The sequence below is a fragment of the Oxyura jamaicensis genome, chromosome 1 (assembly GCF_011077185.1).
Source record: "Oxyura jamaicensis isolate SHBP4307 breed ruddy duck chromosome 1, BPBGC_Ojam_1.0, whole genome shotgun sequence".
Lineage (NCBI taxonomy): Eukaryota > Metazoa > Chordata > Aves > Anseriformes > Anatidae > Oxyura > Oxyura jamaicensis.
The window spans coordinates 148,455,310-148,478,192 of record NC_048893.1 but is presented as its reverse complement, the minus strand read 5'-3'; the positions used below and the strand labels follow the sequence as shown (position 1 = coordinate 148,478,192).

General features: G+C 37.3%; 1 protein-coding gene across 1 annotated transcript in view; it reads right to left on the bottom strand.

Annotated features, from left to right (window-relative positions):
• Positions 1 to 22,883, bottom strand: part of NALCN (sodium leak channel, non-selective) — a 233,975-nt gene that overhangs the window by 96,380 nt on the left and 114,712 nt on the right. The window contains exons 11-13 of the mRNA XM_035318632.1: positions 13,153 to 13,284; positions 5,267 to 5,434; positions 315 to 506 (exon numbers count right to left, since the gene is read on the bottom strand). Of these exons, the coding sequence (XP_035174523.1) occupies positions 315 to 506; positions 5,267 to 5,434; positions 13,153 to 13,284 (492 nt within the window). The remainder of the gene's footprint in view (positions 1 to 314; positions 507 to 5,266; positions 5,435 to 13,152; positions 13,285 to 22,883) is intronic.

The window sequence follows — 22,883 nt, the reverse complement described above, 5'->3', positions numbered from 1 at the left end:
TTTTATATTTTTGTACCATGCTAGACTACTGTTAAGCCATATGCTTTGTTTTATCATCATCCATGTCCACACATAAAAATTCTCCATATTCACCGAACAACAGAAATAGAACACAAAACTCAACCAAAATACAAACTTCGCTACTGAAGGAGTAGTGGAAGACTATTACACACAGAAAATAAAATTATTTTCTCTCTGCCTAAGTTGATCCTGCTCCATGGTTCTTAGAAGAAAAGGAAGACTGGTCATATAATATTTAATATAATATATATAAGAAAATAATAATACAAAGTATCAATGTGTCTTATACTTGCCCGTGGAAAGGTTGTAAATCTATCCAGTTCTTCCACAAAGCAAAACATCTGTAAACTGATTGCTGACATTACAATCAAAAGGCTGGCAGTGAATACAACCAAACTCCCAAGTTTTTTTCCTGGTCCAAATATCTTATACACAAAATCCTCCAAAGCAGGAGAAATCTTTATAAGCCGAACTACCCTAAGAACCTGTAAAGAAAGAGAAAATACAATTGCATTAATTATTTGATTACTATGTTAACCAACAACTTTCCAAGAGACTTCAGGGCAAAAGGAACCTGTCAGGCTCTGTACATATCTGGACATGCCTTCAGCTTTGTTTTGGCTAGTAACAGCAGTTACCTAATGACCAGATCACTGGTCATTATTTTATCTATTTTGTCTTTTGCATAGCCTTTTTTAATTGTGTGCTGTAACGCTTATTGTTACGTGCATCTTTGCATCTAACATATAGTAAAAAAAGCAGATTTTTTTGCATAGAATAAGTTATCTATGGTCCCTTCATAAAATGCAGCATCAAGGTGTACAGGAATGGTATGACAGCAGAGGTCCTGAAGCAGAGGCACAGGACTATAATGAAGATGCTAACATCAGTTCACCAATGACCCATAGTCATCACAGAAATGCAGTTGGCACTTTTTTAGGGGTAACAAAGGGAACAAAAATATATGCAAAACATACCACATATACTAAATCTGGATGTAATAAGGAATATTACAGAACAATAAGAATGGTCTCCAGCAGAGGACAAAATAATCTGTCTTGATATAGCAACTGAGAATTGATTGCAATGCTAGGTAAATTGCTCCAAAGCTTATTTATCATCACTGTTAAAAAATCACACTTATTTTAAATGGACAAGGTCCTGAATAGTCTTTGAAGAAAACTCTGCTTAGAGCAGCAGGCTGAACAAGATGATATTAGAAGGGCACTTCTAACCTAAACTTTTCTGTGATTTTGTTATTTGTTACTCCAGGTTACATATCTGCATGAAAACTGCCAAATCTTCTTCCACAGGTCATCTTTCCATTTCAGTGAAGGTGAAATTGCTTGACATTGTGTACAGTACAACCTAGCAAGTTTAGTAATAAGCACATGCTGCTATTTCATAGTCTAAATAACAAGGGAATTTCGGGTGGTATTTCTCAATATCAGAGGAAACAGCACTGGGGGCCACTAATGTACTTGACATATTTTACACCTCTCAGTGTTAGTAGTGGCAGCAGAAATGTGATCATGTGTGGAACTCCTGACCCATTCGCTGCTGAATCTACCTTGGAAAAGCTGGTGAAAGCTTTGATCCTCCCATGTAGATCAAAAAATTGTGGCAGAAACAGTGACCTGAACATTAATATCAAAAGGAGGCAGTGGCAAACCACAGCAGTCGCTGGAGACAACTGACAGGATTCTATGACTCTGAGATTCTTTGTGGGGCAAATGACATTTGGAAGTTCTAAAAAATAAATAAATAATAATAATAAAAAATCTCTAGCCCAAGTTATAGCCCATAATTCCAAACGAATCACATTGAAACTGAAAGGTAGGGATTACAGTGCAATTATAGACTGACCCTATGTGCAAGTCAAATACATTTACCGTGCTGCTTTTGGATAGAAAATAAGGTTGACAGAAGGATATGGCAGTTGTTCTACAGAAAGACTTGTCTGTACCTTGTAGGTTGCTAATAATGTACACCTCTGTATTTTGCATGCAGTTCATCTCCCTATCTATCAGGTACCCAGAATATGCTGTAATGTCTGGCAGGGCTCAGAACAGGCTTTACTGTCAAGCAGAGATGGAAAGTTAACACCAGAGAACAACTTACTTCAAACATACCAAACCCCTAATGTGAGACAGGGGAGTCTTCACTATCTTCAATATTTAAAAAGGGTGCTGGACAGAGAGCTTACACTAGACAGCTTAACTTTCACATCGTTAGAATAAGGTGAGATACTTAAAAACGTTGGTAATGTATTCGCATTACAAATAATAAAAGTACATAAAACTGGTTATTGAGATGGTGACAGCCAAAGACATTAGTGAGAATTCTAAGTACTATGAACATTTAAATGTGGTGTCTTGACTTACAAGATCTACCTGCAGTGTAAATGTTAGCACATCTACTTTGTGTGTAAATGTTCTTCAGTACTAGTGTCAACAATGACCCCAGTGGAGCGAAGATTTCATGCTAGTCTGTATTCTGAGTTGTGTTTTAGATAAACTTTACTAAATGCCTTAATTTTTTCCCTTCCTTTGGGGAGCTTTAATTGACCTTTAAGCAACACACTAATCTTATTGATACTATATTTTCATTTATTTTCATTAGGCAACAAATTAAATCTAGCAAAAGTACACAGTAATGAACATTTATTCATTCCATGTAGTTGGATGGCAAACTGTATTAAAATTTAAAGATCTAGAAGGTACCCTGTCTAGATTAAATGTAAAAATATGTTAAAAATGAATCAAAAAGAAAACTGCAAGAGAAACTACTGTTCTGTCCCAAATAATAGCTGCATTTCCTAAAAGTGGTATTTATTCAGAAAATGACTCAGAAATATTTTCCCAGACACAAATACTCTCTTTAATCCAGCGTAGGTCAAATCCTGTTTAAATCGCTAATAAACTGGCATAAAAATGCCAGTTTATTACAGATATCTGCAGTAATATGCAAATTCTGCCATTTCTCTGCTGATGAGGTGTTCTATAGATAATGGCCACAGAAAGGTGCTTTGCTGTAGTTCATAGATGTTTTCTTTCTCAGACAGCTTTGCAAAGTGCTTTGAATGAACATACAGTGAGTATGTTGTCAGTATGTTGTATGTTGTAAAAAAGACAGGTGGGAAGCTGGGCAGTAGCCAATGTGGTGAAGAGCAAATGATGTGCTGGCAAAAGGTAATGAATGATGAAGACCAATGAATAATGCAGACTGAAATATATGCTAAGGAAGACTAGACAAGGAAAATAATATGTCTGCTTACTATCCTGCAATGTGTCAAATAAGACTTGTGTTTTCAGTAACCTGTTTTGTTGGCTGACAAGGAACACATTTAACCTGTCATTATTAATATCTAAAGGCCTGGAAATCTGCCTACCATCAAGATTTATCCAAGTGAAAAATACTTTTTGACCTTGGCTCATTTGAAAATGTGTTATCTAGCTTGCCAAGAAGCTTAGTTGTGGGAGAATATGGTGTGTACTTCTTTTACACACTGACATCAAAGGTAAAGTATTTTCCAGCCTTACTGTCATCTGCCTCTGGGGATTTGGATTGCAAAAGACAGCCCAAATCATTCAGGATAGCAGCTGTTTCTGCTTGTAAAATATAGGTCTCTTATACACATGTATTTTGATAAAAATCATATCCTGAAATTTTCTGTCAGAAAAGTGAGCACTTAGAAAAAAACAAAAACAAAAACAACACGAACAACAAAAGACAGGAAACTACTTAAAATCATTGAAAATAAATAACTTATTGTATTACTTATTATCAACATCTGTCTACATTTTAATTATACTTTTGGTCCTATGATTTAGTGATAGTATTATGTACTTTGTCCAAAGTGCCCATAATTTATACGTAAAAATTCTAGAAAGAAGTCAACAGATGTGTTCAGCCTCTGCCCTACTAACTATGTACCAATGTGTTAACTAAGTGGCTAACTAATAACTGAGAGCTCCCAGTTCAGTTTCCTGGGTGCTTTTGCACAGGAGTGCAAAGGCATTCTCCTGCACATGCTTCCTTTCTTGCATGTTAGGAATATCATGCAACATTTGAATGATAAAAAAAAAAAAAAAAAAAAAAACATATTTGGACAGCAATATCAAAAGTATACCTGTGTAAAAGCCTTCAAATGGTACCACGTGAAAGTAAAACAGAATTTGAAATTCTGAAATCCTTCTTGAGCAGGTTTGTAGAACCATTTAGAAAGAATACAAGACGGGTATTGCACAAGTCTGAAAAAGCCATTATGGCTTTTTTTATCACCCACACCTGGGGAGAGTGCCACCCTCATTGTGTACTCACTTGATTACTGGGTGTTACTGCAGCTAATCACATATATCAACAGGATTCTGCCATGCTATTTATTATTTGCCTTTACTTATTATTAATCTTTCATCATGACAATCCACTGCTGAATAATGGACAAACATGATATGCATTCTTTAATATTTTTTTTAAAGAAAAACACTTTCTTCAGCAGTGTAGAATACAGCACATTATAATGAATCTCAACACCTTCTCCCACAAATGGCGCAATCCTAAGCACTCTGATGAGGCTGAACAGGGAATTGGTTGGATTGGTTCACAGAAGAAGAATTCAGAAGTCTAATTAATCAGTCTTTCCCTGTCTCTATTCCCTACTCTTCCCCAAAGTGAAACTGTAGGAAGAGCCTCAACACACATTCCCTCTCAATTAGGAATGGTCAGAGAGCTATAAACCAAACCTTAATATGGTTCTGGAGAAAACCCACAATGACTGGAGTGAGGACTTGTCTCGGTTAGAGATGTGGCTGCTGCAGACATTAAGATTTGGAGGAGCAACAGCATGTTTGTTGAGTTGTCAGTGTCGGAAGCCAGGAAAGCACTGGTGGACTCTACAGGAAAGTGACAAAGCAGCTGGATACAAGGCAAAGCTGAATGAAGGACAAGGAACAAACTAATCCAGAACCTACTGAACAGTGCAGAAATGTGAGTTACTGAAAACAGAAAGTTGCAGGACTGGTAGACAAACTTAGAAATAATCCTATTTCTGTAAATTCACCCAAGAAACATAGTTAAGAACAGACTTAGTTGGTATTTTAAAGACGTTTTCAACAGTAGTCAATATTGTGAGAACATCAGTAATCTGAGAATAAAAGTAAATGAGAGTGAAATAGATGCTCCTTTTGATGGATAATGTTTTTAATTGGTATTTAGGGTAAAATGTGAACGTAGCTGATCATACCTGGAAATATGTAAACTGAGAGTGATAGAGGTCTGGATAAATGTGAAGAGTGGTTCCAATTACAAGTAGTAACTCAAACTTGTGAAGAGATGAGCTGATGTATCCCGTGAAACCCAAACACCAGATCTTCAGGAGAGCTTCTAAATCAAACAGAACTGTAAAAGCAACCTAGACGAATATATAAAGAGAGTTGTGTTCAAAACACTTCGTTCAATTAAAACTTGCTATGTAATAACATCTATAAAGGTTTTGTTTGGTAAAAATAAAGATCTGCATTGTATTAGGAAAAACAATCATTCTCTAAACATAATAAACAATGAATAATTGATTTTTTAAAATTTCTGTGATTGCATGGCACTTATTTGTTCATTGGTCAACAATGAATAATACATAACTGACATTAATTTTTATATTTTTAGAACAATTTACAAAAATTGTTATATTTTGAAAGCCTTCTGTTAATACACATATTTATAAATAACCATTAAAATGATTTATTTTTTTTAAATTGATAATATAATGAAAATCAACAATGACAAATCATGTATCTACCATTCCTTTAAGTAATTACATCTACCATGCCAAAAAACTAGTCAAATTCTTTATTCAACTTCCCTTACAAATAGTTGAAAACTTGACTTACTCATACAAACAGTTGTACAATCTGACACCTAAGTTTTCAAGAGTTGTATACTCAATTTGTAAATTTGTTGATTAATAGCCTAATGTTAAATTTAGATCTGACTTCTTTTATAAAATATGTTGTCTTTTTAAAATTTTAAAATGTACACTTTGTGAAAATTTCTGAATTCCTAACATACAGACATATAGATGTCACAATTTGGAGGGCATGAAATAACAGACAGATCCAATTAACTTTTCACTTTGTGTATATGTATATAAAGGAAAAAATGAAGAGTTTTTTTGCAAAATGTGAAGTAATACATATAAGCTGTCCGAAAATTTTTAAAAGATCTAAGAAAGAAACCAAAGTTAAAAGGTCTCTTGTTTGAAAACTACAGAACCCTAGAATGGCTGAGGTTGGAAGGGACCTCTGGAGATCATGTAGTCCAATCCCCCTGCTCAAGCAGGGTCACCTAGAGGATCACGTCCAGGTGGGTTTTGAGTATCTCCAGAGAATGAGACTCCACAGCCTCTCTGGACAACCTGTTCCAGTGCTCTGTCACCCTCACAGTACAGAAGGTTCTTCCTCATATTCAGATGGAACTTTCTGTGTTTCTGTTTGTGCCCCTTGCTTCTTGTCCTATGACTGGGCACCACTAAAAAGAGTCTGGCCCCATCGTGTTGACAACGTCCCTTAAGATATTTATATACATTGGTAAGATCAAAATTGCTACTTCAATTTTTCAAAAACTTCCATAGTAATAAAACAACTGAAACAGGTTAAAAAAACTGTGAGATGGGACTTAATCATTGGAAAAAACAAACAAACAACAACAACAACAACAACAACAAAAAAAAAAAAAAAAAAAAAAGAGGAAACTCAAGCTCAATCCAGAATTGGCAAATTTTCACAATTTTAAAAAGAGATGGTGTTAAAGAAATTGAGCAGAGTGAATAAGGAGAGAAGTTACAGAGGAAAAAAATGGATAACCCATGGGGTTTTTACAGAAGCCTTTTCTGAAATAATTACATAGTGAAATGCATGATAGTCACCTTGAAAAAAGGGAGACAATTCTGTATAGGTTTATATCTTAGAAACTTATTCTCTTTCTTCTCTCATTAACAAAAACCATCCTGGCTAGACACACTTGTTTTTCACTTGCTCTGTTCATTTAGCTCTCTATATACTCTGAGATATTCTCTCCCTCATTTCCCAGCAGCCAAGAAACCCAAGATGGAAAAGATGTTTTTCCTTCTCTCAGCAGTTTTGCTCTCTGACCCTTTACATGCTTTGGGGCATAAAGGAGACAATAAAGTAACATTAGGTTGTATCTATATACAACTAGTAATTTACAAGTGCTGTGCAACCATTAACAAAGTACAGCTCAAACCTTCTTTGAGCTAAAGTATTATTAGTCTTTTTTATTACAGAATGTTATGGTAAAAGATGGAGAGATTAACTGATCACAGTGAAGCTTACTGGATTTGGTAGGTGGTAACAAAGTTAGAGACTAATATTTGAATCCTGAATCTGACAGTGACAGTCTTTGGGATTCTGCCTTAAGTACTTACATTATTTAAAATTTAAACACTTCAGTCCATCAAAAATATATTTATCAACATGAAAGATGTTTTTGAGACAGCTAATTAAAATTTTACATATTTTATGTGTACAGGACTATCACAAGAAGGAATAATGATGGAAATTAAACACTGAAGTATATGTCCTATGCTAATTCCTCTAGACCATATAGCTATTTATGGGTGGTGCTATCAGCTATACTTACATGGCTTTCTCAAGGCATGGAAAACAATTACCAGGCTTCAAATATCCTCTGAATGATTAAATCAAGGCAAAGTGCTTCATAGCCCCCCAAATCTTTCATTAAATTATGAAAGAAAAATTGCAAATAAATGTTTTTTTGATTTCATATATACACATCAGTGTATACAGGATGCTCATATTCTCGAATGTATCTACCTATTTTTTCAGCTCTTATAGTTCAAAGAGCTCCAGGAGAACAATATGCCCAGTCTGAAGAAACTACTCCTCCACATGAAAATCCCTATCTAAGACACAAGGAAAATGCTATATCAATTTTTTTTTAAATGAAAGCTAATTTCTAAAGTAAAACAGATCTAATTAAGTCTTAAAAGAATAAGGAGGGCAAATTAGGAATGGGGGGTAGAAAGCTGCTGGAATTCAGTTTCAGAGCAGGTGGAATAACAATACTATTTAAATACACACATACATACTTCAGAGTACATAGCCTTCCCATTAGGGACAAGACTAACAAATATGATGTTAAGTGTATTTTAATTTATTCTAAAAATGTGTGGGCGGGATCATTTGCATTTTACATGCTTGTCAAACGAATTCAAACCACTAGCACTTAAAAATGTATCTAATGGTTTGCATAACATCTGATTACATTTATACACCTGTCTTCCTGCTGACAGAGCTTGTATTTTTTTTCCTTCCTTGTAATTAATTACAGGAGAAGACTGAGAATATCTGAGTAGAACTTTTTCTTAGGTGTGAAATGTAATGCAATTTTACAGACATTTTTTTTAAGCTGAAATCACTCCTTCCGTTGCTGTAGAGACAGGGGAAAAGCAGATTCACCTAAGAAGCCAGAACAGACCTGCACAGGAAAAACAGGTGTAACATCTGAGTGGCCACCCTCCACCAGTTTGCAAACTTTGCTTTGCCAAAATGCCTGGTTGTCCTTGCTCTGAATGATGAAATTGAGGGTGGGAGACAAGGGAGGCAATGGAGGATCTACCCGACTGCTCTCTGAGGGCTGCCTCCCACCCAGCCACCTGGAAGATTTATGGTGTTAGTGCTGCCTCCAGCAATACTTTTCAGGCCCTTCAAAACAGTACTTGTAGGGCTCCCACCTGTGCCTAGTAAGACGTCTAATGTGTAGCCTCTGTTGATGGAACATAATGTGCAGTTGCATAAAGACAAATATTCAGCACTATTCTGTCTAGGTATTGAGCAGGTAAAGTCAACATCCTCAGTTACAACTCCCAAAATGAGTTTGGAGCTCTACTCTTTCCAAGATCTCAGACACTGTATTGTTTTCTTGACTCCTGTTAAAAGTCTCTATTCGCTTTTTTTGCAGGCTGATGTATATAAGTTGAAATGCTTCCCCAGTTCTTATTTATTACTGGGAATACTAAATCATGCAACCAACGGGACCTGGGTTTAGAATTCATTTCTATCCTCTTTTTGCCCCACCTTCGCCTTGTTTTCTTTTGAGACAGTCTTTTTTTTTTTTAAAAAAAAAAAAAAACAACAACAAACAAACAAACAAAACAAAAACAAAAACATTTTTTTCTTGGTACTGAGTGTCTCAATAACTTAAATTAGGCTTGTCTGTTTAGTTTAAATGGACATAGTTGTGCATTTATAGGCCACTACAATTTGTGACTATGAGAATGGAGCTACTTTTTTAGACTGCATCTGCTCTTTAAGCCAGCAGCTTCCAGGATGGAAAATGCACCAGCTGGATGCATTTGCTTTAACCTGTCTGGCCATTTCCTTAAGCAAAGGGAATCCTCACTGCTGTTGGCTGCTCTGGTAAGCTGTCTCTGAAGGGAAAGCTTTCTCCAGCCCAGTTTAATGGAAAATACAAAGCACCAGAAGTGCATCCTGCTTGAACCAGTCTCCCTCACCAAGGAAACAACACAGCCACTGTGGAATAGTCTTCATTCTTTGTGTATGCAGCCTTTTTATGACTCTTAAAAACAATTTATTTGTCTACACTGTGCTGTGAATAATAAGATTCACAATAACTGAGTAGGAAATGAAACCAGCTTATCAGCTTCTCTTCTTTCCTAGGATTTTTTAAGCTCTTCAGCTCTTCTGATGCTGCATTTTATACCACCTGCCATAAAGTACTAGGGGGTTGTTATTTGATTTTCATAGGTTCTGTAGTGAAAGCATCACAGGTTAAAAAACAAACAAAAGAGACAAAAGCCAAACGGACATCAAACCAGTATGCCTTACAGATAAACACAATACCTTTCTCTATTGCAGACTAATTTAGCTTATAGAAAAATAAACATGTAGAATGTGAGAAAATTATTTTTCTGACAGATTCCTCACTAATAAATCAGTATTCTGATCAATCTAAGCTATGCAGAGACAGAAAAATATATCCTTAAAAAAATGAGATGTTCATAGGACAGAAATTTAATACACTAATCTACACAATACACTCATTTTGAAGTATAAACCCCTGGCAAATATTTCTGTTGAAAAAAACCCACAAACCCTAGACTTCAAATAGATGTGGAAGAGAGTATTTCTAGCACTGATTAATAAAAGCGTAATTATACTATATATTTAGTGCCAAAATAGAAATAGCACATGCCGCGTTTCCTATTTTGAATATAAATAGAATTAAAGTTATTTTGTTAAGGATCCACTTGCTGTATCCTGGGCATAAAGAAAAAAATGCCTTCCATGAAAAGTTCATGGTCTCAGGCTTTAATGCTGATTTAATTATTCATTCCAGCCTGGAGATTAAAATGAGTTTCACTGTCTTCACTTCTATGAAGTAAAAATATTGTCAACCCTGCAGGGGTTAGCATAAGAGAATCCAGACTTTGTTGGTTTTATTCCAACATCTTATTCCCAGGATCATCTTCTTTCACATTCATGTTGTTTTTAGAATATTCTCAGAACTTGAGATAAAATAAAGATAATACATTTCAAAAATAATACATTTCACAATTACTCTTTCTATGACAACTGTCTAAAAGTTGAGATAATTTCAGTGTGTTAAATTTGTGGGCTTTTTTTAAGAACTTGTTTAATGTCTGGAACAAAGTGGTTTCATAGTTCTTTGGGAAGAGGTTGTTTAGTCTTGCTTATCATTGGAAAATATGAAGCCACCACTTAGCTACCTTCTGACTGAAATTCTGGTTCTAAACAGTGTAACTAAGCCAGCACTTGTTTTTTATTTTTGAGATGTAGGGTGAATTCCACATTTGAGATCTGATGTGATTCCTACCATTTACTGATCAGCAGTATGGGATATGTTGCTACGATATGGGAAAGGACTGACTTTACACAGATGTTTATTCAGTTTAATAATGACAAAGTTTACTGGATTTCTTAAAACTATGTATATTTAAAGATTTTTTGAATAGATCCCTTCCTTTCAAAACACTTTGCATATTTGATAACAAGAAAATCCATTAAATCTATTAAATACTATCAGAATATATTATAATAAACATTAAATATTCTCTGAACATTTTAAAGTAGCATATTGGCAAATGGGCTGTCTTTATCTGTGAATGGACTTGGCTAAGGAGTTCAATCACCCTGACTTTAACAGCCATTTTAAAGAGATTGCAATCTAGCATATAATTTTGCTGGAACTCAAATGCCCAGAAAGACAAGGAGGTTTGATGAATTGCTGAAAAGTTAGTTTCTCTTCTAAGAGAACGGATAAGGTTGTGAGTGTTATACTTCAAGGCTGTGATCCTGGGTTTCTGTGAGGAAGCAATAACACAATTTGCCAACCAGCAATGATGACTAACAAACATTCATAGTAGTCTTAGATATCCATCCCTCCTAATTACTATTCAGTTTGACATTTTAGGTTGCTATTTAGTCATCCACTTCTGTTACCACTTGAAAGAAAGGAGGAGAATATGAAGCCAGACTGGTTAATTTCGCTTTTCACACAAACCCCAGTAACAAAGACAGGCATACTGGCATATTCAGCTTCTGTTTTAGGTATTAGGTATTTTTCCTATGTCAAGGCCAACATTTACTCAATGTTCATACAAACTACAGCCATCCTCAGTGGCCTGAGATAGAACAGGGAATGGTGCAGCACTGATGCAACCTGCACTCTTTTGAGAGTTTGGACTCTAGTGCTACCTTTAATTTTTCTTTGTGTTCGTGTTTTTGTCTCAGAATTGGTGAAGTCTCTGCTTTGTAGGACTTTAAGAGATCACATACAAATTCTAAAACTAACAGAAATATAAAAGTAGCAATGATGCTCACACCATAATGTTAAGCACTACAAGGTTTAAAGTTGAGCACTTCAGCGTGACTCAAGTCTATTTAGACATTTTAAACCCCAAGAGTACAAGCCATCAAACTTTTTGACTTGCAATTTTTTTGCCATTGTCATTGTCAGCCTTGAAGGCAATACCAGAGGCAGCAGAATCACAAGTCAAAACATACTGTCAAGTGCCCTAATCTAAGAATGTCAGCCTTCAGGAAGTGAGGCCATAAATTACTCTCAGGGCTTCTTTTCAACTGGACCCTCTGTCTCCAAAGGACTGTGTAATTATTGAAGTCAGGGGAACTGCAATAACCACAGAGCTAGATGTCTACAGTCCAGGCAACTGTGATTAGCATCTTCAGAGAACCAATCTCAGTGAATTTCAGCAGTGGTGGCTTTATCCTCAGGTAAAGTGACAATTCATAGTGCTCATGGAATTAAGTATTGTTAATAAGGAATCCTACAGTACTGATTTCATTCTTGATTCAGAAAAAAAGTATCTATTTGAAGCTATACCTATATATTACTACCAAAGACTTCAAAACTTTTATTTATTTTCTTTGATAACTGAACTAAACTAAAAAACTAAAAAGTCATGTAAGCAATGTTCTAGGCACTTTAGCACATGCTCTACAGCAATATCTTTGACAAACTAAACAGTCAAGCAGGCTCTCAGCCAGAATGCCACATAAAAAGAAACTGTTTTCCTCTGCTTCACTGGTTCAGGAGCACATCCTTCTCCTTCGCTAAATTTAAGACTGAATAAATGGTTCTTTGCTCTTGAGGCTACTGAAGCCAAGCTATTCGCAACACTATTCTGGCTATGCTCAAGGACCATCTTGAAAACCCATGTACGTCAAATAGAGATGATTTAGAAAGAAATACAATATTTAAAGACAGAGTTTTGCCATTTTTAAAAGTTAAAATCTTATGGATGTTACAGTTCTGCTAGAAAAATATAGCAACTCAGCAGCCATGCATTGCCTCCAAATGTTATACTTAAGCCTCAGCTCATTACCACTGACATTTTGTTTGAGGAAATTACCTTTCAAAAGGTTGTAAAATAGGGCTGTCAGCCATTGTCAGAGGAACTTGAACAAGTTAGCAAAGAATTCTTGGAGTGCTTAAGGGAATAAAAAAATTACGCACTTAAATGTGCTTGACATTCACATTTTCTACTTTAGCTTATCTTAAAAAACATCTAGATAGTCCTTTCAGCATACTCACCTCAGCTAGGTAAAATTCATCATACTGTCTCTTGAAATTTTCTCCTTTGTAGTAGTTACTAGCAGCAACAATCACATCTACAGCCACCATGCTTAGTATGAACATATGAAACACTGATGACCTCATCATTTTCTGCAAAAGAAAAATAAAATTTTATCATCAAAATGAGTCAACCATATACATTATAAAGCATAATTACACTGTCAAAATACAATAAGCTATAATAATATGTTTTATAAATCTTTCTTACAAAATTCTAAGTTATTTATCTTAAAAAAATATTCCAATATATTGCTTCAGCTGGTTTATATATGCAATATTATATATATATATATATTTACTTTTCAGTTTTTTATTTGCCAATTGGCTTCTTATTGGAAGTTTATGATGTAATGTGATTTACATTACTTTAGTAAGTTTAAAGCCTAAATCATATTTCTAACTACTCAGTTCCCCTTGGTTAATACTCCATTTTAATTTCTTTATGCAGATCTTACTGACTTGTTCAGGTTCAAGTAACATCAATTCTATCTTTATCATTGCCTTTGCTCCAAGAAAGACAAGTGATACGGATTTTCCCACACTGTTCTCCTGGAGAAGCTGGTAGCCCATGGCTTGGACAGGTATACTCTTTCCTGGGCTAAAAACTGGCTGGATGTCCGGGCCCAGAGAGTGGTGGTGAATGGAGATAAATCCAGCTGGCAACTGGTCATGAGTGGTGTTCCCCAGGGGTCGGTGTTGGGGCCCATCCTATTTAATATCTTTGCTGATGATTTGGATGAGGGAATTGAGTGCACCCTCAGTAAGTTTGCAAATGACACCAAGCTGGGGGGAAGTGTTGATCTGCCGAAGGGTAGGAAGGCCCTGCAGAGGGACCTGGGCAGGTTGGATTGATGGGCAGAGGCCAATGGGATGATATTCAACGTGGGTGGCTAGGTGCCACTTTGGGGGGAGTGGCTGGAAAGCTGTGCAGAGGAAAAGGATCTGGGGGTGCTGACTGATGTTCACCTGAATATGAGACAGCAGTGTGCCCAGGTGGCCAATAAGGCCAACAGCATCCTGGCTTGTATCAGGAATAGTGTAGCCAGAAGGACCAAGGAAGTGATCGTCCCCCCGTACTCAGCTCTGGTGAGGCCGCACCTCGAGTGCTGTGTTCAGCTTTGGGCCCCTTAGTACCAAAAGGACATCGAGGCCCTGGAGCGTGTCCAGAGAAGGGCTACGAAGCTGGTGAAGGGCCTGGAGCACAAGTCCTGTGAGGAGCAGCTGAGAGAACTGGGATTGTTTAGTCTGGAGAAGAGGAGGCTCAGGGGAGACCTTATTGCTCTCTACAACTACCTGAAAGGAAGGTGTGGGGAGCTGGAGGTCAGCCTCTTCTCACAGGTAACTAGTGGTAGGACTAGAGGAAATGGCCTCAAGTTGCGCCAGGGGAGGTTTAGGTTGGAAATGAGAAGAAATTTCTTCTCAGAAGGAGTAGTCAGGAATTGCAACTGGTTTCCCAGGGAAGTGGTGGAGTCACGGTCCCTGGGGGTGTTCAAGGAAAGGTTGGATGTAGTGCTTAAGGACACGGTTTAATGGGTGATATTGATGGTAAGGTCATGGTTGGACCAGATGATCTTGGAGGTCTTTTCCAAGCTTAATGATTCTATGATTCAACAGATGTGAAATGCTTGCCTAAAAGTATATATTATTCTATAGATCTCCACATCTGGCCCAATAAACTTGAAGTATCTTCAAGGTCCGTTCTCTGCCAAGTTTGTATGTAAATATAAGCATGTTTAAATGTAGGTGAGATGAACTCCACCTGGAACTGTTGAATGGGCAGCCATGTGAAATGCTGACAGCCTTCTAGCAGAGCTTCACGTATCTGTGCACTAAGTGCTTTTTGTTACCTATTCTAGTAGAAGCCTAAAGCATCCACAGGAAGAGTATGGTATTACTATACATTAAACCATCTGTGAATTAATGTTCACTAATATCTACAGTTTTTTAGAATCACAGAATCACAGAACGGTCAAGGTGGGAAGGGACTTCTGAAGATCATCTAGTACAACCCCCCTGCCGAGCAGGATCACTTCAGCACATTGCACAGGATGGCATCCAGGAGGATTTTGAATATCTCCAGAGAACGAGACTCCGCAACTTCTCTGGGCAACCTATTCCAGTACTCTGTCACCCTAACAGTAAAGAAGTGCTTCCTCGTATTCAGTTGGAACTTGCTGTGCTTCAGTCTGTGCCTGTTGCCTCTTGTCCTGTCACTGGACACCACTGAAGGAGCCTGGCTCTATCTTATTTGCACCCTCCCTTCAGGTATGTATAGACATTCCACAATCTCTTTTCTAAGCTAAAAGTCCCAGCTCTCTCAGCCTTTCCTCGTAGGAGAGGTGCTCCAGTCCCTTAATCATTTTTGTGGCCCTTTGCTGTACTCTCTCAACATCTCTCTTGCGCTGAGGAGCCCAGAACTGGACCCAGCACTCCAAGTATGGACTCACCAGTGCTGAATAGAAGGGAAGGATCACCTCCTTCAATCTGCTCGCAACACTTTTCCTAATGTTGCCCAAAAGGCTGTTGGCCTTCTTCAGCGCAGGACTATTGCACTTCCCCTTGCTGAATATCTTGAGGTTCCTGTTGGGTCAGTTCTCCAGCCTAACAAGGACTCTTTAAATGGCAGCACAATCATCTGCTGATCAGCCACTCCTCCCAGTTTTATATTATTTACAGTGTTGCTGAAAGTGCACTCATCCAGTCATTAAAGAGGATGTTGATGAACAAAGCGTGGCCTTGCAAGAACATTGTCCAGATCCCTCAGCAATCACCGGTGTATCCCATCAGATTGCATGGACTTCTATATATACACTTTGTTTAAATGTTCCTTAACCTGATCCTCTTCCACTAAGGGTAAGTATCAATGGTTCCAGACTTTCTCATGGGTTTCAGGACCAGGGATTCCTGAATTCTTACCCATCAAGACTGAGGTGAAGAAGGCACTAACTACCTCAGCCATTTTCTTGTCACCAACTTCCCTAACCCATTCAGCAGCAGGCCCACATTTTCCCTAAACTTCCTTTAGCTGCTGTTATACCCATGGCTGCCCTTCATGTTGCAGATTCAACTCCATGTGGGCTTTGACTTTCCTATTCCCATCTCTGCCCCATCTCTGCTCAGACAGTAGCTCTGTATTCCTCGTGGGATACCTGCTCCTCCTTCCACCTCATGTGTGCTTCCTTTCTGAGTTTTGACAGCTGCTACTTATTCACCCATGTGGGACTCCTGCCACATTTGCTTGATTTCCTGCACTTGGGGATGAAACTTTTTGAAGCCTATAGAAGATTCTTGAAAATCAGCCAGCTGTTCTAGACTCTCCTCTTAAGGACTGTATCTCACAGAATTCTTCCAAGTAGATACCCAAACAGAACAAGTTTCTCCTGAACTCCAGTGTCATGGCCCTGCTTTTTGCTTTATTCCCTCCTTGCAGAGCCTGTTAGGAAGTCATCACAGCACTCCAGAAATCTCCTGGATTGTTTGCTCCCTGCTGTGTTGCACCTTCTGCAAATATCAGGGAGGTTAAAATGCCCCAGAAAAAAAAAATGGGGGCCTGTGAATGTGAAAACGTTATAGTAGAATTAAGTAACATATACATTTATATTTGTAAGGATATATTAACTGTTACAAGACTTGTACACACATTTGTAAAATACTAACTTGGTCTTCACTGAGCTGAGGCTATGTTGACAAAGACATATTTACATTTTATGTTTAACCCTGCCAGGAGCTTAGGGTCTTGAATGAACTACAGTCCTACTGTGTTTTACCTTTTTTTTTTTTTTTTTTTTTATTTTTTGTGATCAAATTAGAACATAGTACAGTACATATGGAAGGCTACAAGGACCAGCAGTTTTTCAGAGTTTTAGTAAAGACTTGCTAAAAGGAGAATTCATTCTCTTTGAATTCCACTTAAATTTGTGTGGAGTGGAGAATTTGCACAGTTGTATGCATTCAGCTAACAGGAGTGCCTCTTGCCTCTTAACATTGGGATTTAATCTGTGATTCCCTGTTAACATTGGAGACGGAGGACAGTTCAACGCTAATTCCAACTGGCTTTCTTTTGACCCTAGTGGCACAAAAAATGCTTATATATTCCCACCAAGAAAAGGAGGCTTAGGAGATAGCGCCTGAGAGGCAGAAATTTACATAACAAGCCTTTGCTAATAACAATGCCTAAAGTGCAGTGAAGTCACTAAAACTTGAGTGGCTAAATGAGGTCTTGATTTTATTTTTAATGCACAAGGCATGCTATCAAGATACGATAATAAAAGACATGACGACTGGTTTCAAGCATGCATTTTTGTAAGTGTATGATTCAAAACAGGTAGCATCTTATCTGTTACATTTCTATTTCACACAAGTTCTAAACAGACAGCTAGTCTCTCTGCATATTTTACACTGTATTTTTAATAAGTGTCAAAATTTCCTTCATAGTAACAAAAGTATTCTGTCTCAATTGTGAAAGGACTTACTAAAAAAACTAGTAAGTCAGGCTGTAAAATGCACTTTTCTTTCCCTTTGTAAAAACAAAAACGAAAACAAAATCAGGAAGGAAAAATGGTACTAGAAGAGGAATAAACATACATAAACCACCTTGGTATACATGTATAAACATGCATATTTTCTCACTACAATCTGTATCTTGGGATACACATAAAAAGGTTTTCCAGTGCTATATTTAATCCTGGAAAAAAAACAAACAAACAAAAAAAAAACTGCAAAAATGTAAATAATATGCTAACAGAAGTATAACAAGCTCAGTAACATGCAATAAAGCTTCTTGTCAATTACTAAATGCTGCCTTCCCCTCTCAGCTAAACTGAAAGTAGACAATTTAGCTAACAGTATTATGTTTCCATATCACAATTCAGCACCAATAATGAAAGAGGTCCAGACAGGATACAAGCTAGGCACTGGCAATACAAAGGCAGCAACACCTGGTTGAGGCAGCAGATTAGGAGATGGCTGTGGCAGGCAATGTCAAAAGCAGCCTGTTGCTAGCAGAAAGGCAGAAAGCCCAAACGGCCTGCAAGATACAAGTATGTGAGCACATGCACAGCAAAAACACTATGCTGAGGAGACCCAAACCAGAAACTCATTACTTTTAAATCCCAGGATTGGGCTGCTCACGGGCGCCATATACGCATCTTGTGGCTTCATATTCTATTATAACTTTTTGGTATCAAAGGTGGATATATGCTCATTATACACAAGCACAAAATATTCTTCCTGGAGGAACAAATAACTGGATTTAGATTAGCTGTGTGACCCTTTATGACATCTTTATTACTGTGTCTTGAAACATCGAACAGGCTACTTTCTTATTTTTTTCTTTAGCGTTGCAAAATCTAGCTGCTCACCTGTCATGAGCACTATACATGATAAGCTTCCTTCCTGTTGGCCTCAGTGACAGACTGCAATATCCTTAGGAGATCAATCTAGCCCACACACCTACTGTGCCCAGCTTTCCCCCCACTTTCATCTGTCTTATTTTGTTCTTTTTGCATCACAGAATTTAATTTGGATTTGTACCCTTGAAGAGGCTCAGCTGCACCTCTGTTGTAATGTTTGACCACGAGTCTTCACTGTCTCTTTACAAATTTATGTCGGACATTTGGAATGAAGTGTAAGAAAAAGCTGAATTTAGCCCACAGCACTTACCCAAGCCTTAAAAATTATTTTGGGTCACCAGATTAGCAGTGTGTCATTTGGAGTACAGCCCTTTTCAGAGTACAGAGCCATGGAAAATTCTCTTTGCAAACTTGAAAGGGACATAATGCCAGGTTTTGTTCTTGTTTAATTTGCTGACCTTTTTTCAGCCCTTGGATGTATGTTTCTTAAACTGTGCAGGAATAAGATGAGAGAAATGTTCTGATGTTGCTGTCAGCCAGTTGCATGATGGGAAAATTGAATCTAATATTAAATTGGACGTACGATTAGCTGTGCTGAAGCAGTCTCAAGTGAAATGTCCTGTTGCTGCCATCAATCAACTACAGCAGTGAAGAGTTTCTTACAACTACCGTGAGTCACTTCTAGTGCCAGCATCTGGCTTCATGCAGGATGATGGCTCTCAGTGTCCAGGACAACACTGTGATGAACGTGGATGACACAGGGCATTAAACCTTCCAGGGCCCTCAAAACCAGTGTAGGACAAACCTTTAACAATCCAAACTCTTTCAGTGTTTGGAAACACACAAGGGAGTTGAACATTTGCTTTGTGAGTAGATTGGAATTTCATGAGAGCAAAAAAGCCTTCTAAAATTCTACATTTTTATTTTTTCTTTGCATTAGGAATGTGTTTATTACAGCTGATGCACTCTAAATGAAAAACAAATGAACAAACAAACAAACAAACAACAACAACAAAAACCACTGTATTTAACATTGCAGATTCACCCAAAAGCTCAAGTAAGCAATGACATGAATTGCTGACTGGAGAATACTACCTGGATCACTTAGTCTGACAGAGTTTTACCACACATGGGCCTAAAGCAGGCTTTTGTCACTCCAGGAGTGTCAGAACATAGTAGACTGCTCTAATACTCCTTCCAGCTTCCTACATGGCAGAGGGAGGATGAGTGACATAAATTGGCCTTTGCCAGCTCTCTGCCATGGAGGATATCCACAGCTGCTGCCACCTTACACAGCCAGAGCCATATATGCCCTGGGTTAGGAAAGCAGCACTGCATGCAAAATGCAGTCACGATGCAAACTAGAATAACTAAATGAGATGGAAGTATGTTTTCCTGATGCTAAACACCTTTTGGGGTCTCTACTTGTATCAGGTCATTCCTTATACCACCATCCTTTACATTGTATTTTTATTTCAAGTCTATAACAGACCTTACTTACCAAGTGAGAAGGTATGCATTGCAAACTTCAGACTGACCAGACTGACTTCAGACTGACCAGACTGACTTCTTGCAAAAGGTCAGACTGACCTTCTAGTAACTTGTGGGCTATTTTACCCTGATGTTAAGCTCAAAACTGGCCACACCAGTAATGCTCAATATTATCACGTGAAACCTTGAAAGAGGTGTCTTCAGAGGGGGCAATGATTTTAGTTCAGATTTATGGTAATTCAGACTGCATTTGACAATAATTAACTCTTGGTGATGACCTAAGGAAAAATGCTGATGACAAATTGGCCTGAAAAATAAACAAAATACCTACAAAGTCCTTAAGTTTATTAGTACTAAGCAAGACATAGTGACAACTTCATACACAGAAAAAGGTCTGCTTGTTTTGGCCATTTAATGTGTTAAAAGCTCAGAGGACATAATTGTCAGACTGGCAGGGCAGCTCTTAAAAGTACCAGATCAATTAATGAGCAGTGTAAACATAATTTAACTAAAATACTTTGATAACTCTCTTTACGGGTATGAAGTCTTTTTCCAAACTTAGTACTCTCACAGTTTTTATCCATCAACAGGAAAAATACAGTTCTACCTTTGTATTTTAGATATACTTTAACATTTCATAAAACATTAGCATCTTCTCCTCCCATGTTTTAATAGGATGGGTTGGGCAAGCTGTTTACTCCATTTTCATCTTCATTATCTTTTGTTGTTTACCTCAGGAAGCTAGGTCCTACTAAAATATTCCAGCAAAGTTTGCAGATATGGCTGTCAAGAGACTGTGCTACACGATTATTGTGGTTAATTTTGCACCTATCACTACAGTGGTGTTGTGGATTATTTGTACTCATGTACAAATGTCTATATGCCTACTGGAGCATGATTCTTTCAGGTAGCTAGAATAGCTTTTGGTTTATGAAAGTTGTTATTTACATGTGGACAAAAGAGTTTATATTTTTATATTTTAAAATAGTTATCGCGATTGAAAGGTTACATTTATGCTACTCCAGTCTTTTTTGCTCACAGGCCTGTTGCAGCCTAGATCGTGCCAATGCAGTGGCATGAAGGCAGTATGTCTTCTAGCTCATTTCCATGTGCAGCACCACTGTGACTTGTGGGGGTATTAGAATTTGTAACTGCACTGTAAGTCTCATGGTACCTGGTGCTTTTCTTAGAGTACCATTAGCTGGAGTTACGTGAGTATCACAGAATACAAAAGACTTGTTCAGAAAAGCTAACAGAACATGACTCAGGTTCATTACGGCAGCACAGAAAACAGTAAGTCAAATAAAAAAATAAAATGCATTATCAGGGAATTCTCATACTTTTTGGCCTTCTCCTCAGAGCTTGACCCACAACACCAAAATACATATGGAGGGACCATGTGTTTTGTACAACAGGGACAGGTTAAGATGTATGTGCAGAATTCTTACCATTAAGAAAGGAACATGGGAAATGGTCACTCAAAATGCTAGCCAATTTTGGTTTGATATTGTCAGCAGGAGACATAATATGCCTCAGAGTCTATTATAAGATACAGGTCCTGCAACAAGTCTAGACATAACAAAAAGAAAGTTTGACTTTTAGGATTATGTGCAACATGATTTCTAAGAGTCGCTGGGTAAAGACTCCATCTTGGCCTAAAAAAAAGACAAGGTTTGATCCTGTACAGGTTTATTATACTTATGGTGTTTATTTTATCTTTTTTTTTTTTTTTTTTTTTTTTTTTTTTTTTTTTTTTTTTTTTTTTCTCTCTCTTTTTTTTTTTTTTTTTTTTTTTTTTAAATGAAGTGCTGGAAGATACCTTGTCTATGAAAGGAGCTTTAGAAAATCACATTCTATACACTGCTAATCATAGATAATTCATAGCATGAATAGGATAAATTTGATTTTCATCTTGTTGGTTAATGGCCATCTGAGCAAGTACAAAATTGTGAAATTGCAGGAAATTTTCCCTTTTGTTTGCAGAACATTGTAGAGCATTTTACAAGCTGTGTAACTAATTTTCTATAAACCATTTTGCTTTCAACCTACTTTATGACTGCCTGACAAAGATACGCTTGTAAGGAGAATTTAGCAAATTATTCTCATGCTCTGCAATCTGTACATTTATGGGAATTATTAAGCATTAACCACAAATTTTAAGGGAACAGTCTTTTTAATATCTTATACTGATGCTGTTATATATCAATGTAGGGCATTATAAACCACTGTAAATCTGAGATATCATCCGTATTGCAGAGGAACTTCCAGGTGCTAGAGAAATTCAAGTAATGCAACTTCATTGAGGAAACAAGGTGAAGGGTGAGTTTGAAAGACCCTGAGAGGGATGGTATATAGACAGCGCAAAGAAAATCTCAGCTCAGACACTCACAACTTCGGTGAAAGCAGGGAGGTAGACCCTCCTTTCAAATACAAGCTGCCTGTCCCACTGAAGTGAGAACTGAACAATTCCTCACAGGTTTATGCAATGGAAATGGTTGCTTTAGCATTCTTCATGAAGGCAGAGAACTTTTCAGGGCAGTGATATAGTAAAGATGGATGTAAAGACCCTTTCAGGTACAATAGTCTAATGGAAAATCTCCTTGAAAACTCTAGTAACTTTAAGATGATCTTGTACATCATGAAGAATCTTTGTTCTCAGTCATAGGAAATAATGCAGAAGATGTGGAGATATTAAAGGAAGCACAAAACCCTGCAGAACAAATAAGATCTTAACTCTTGCAAGTTTTAGAATATGCAGTCAGAAACATTTCTGTAAATGCTATCTATCTGGCTGCTGCAGAGGTGACTGTAGTCTGGAAGAAAGAACAGAGTAGACAGAAAACTGCT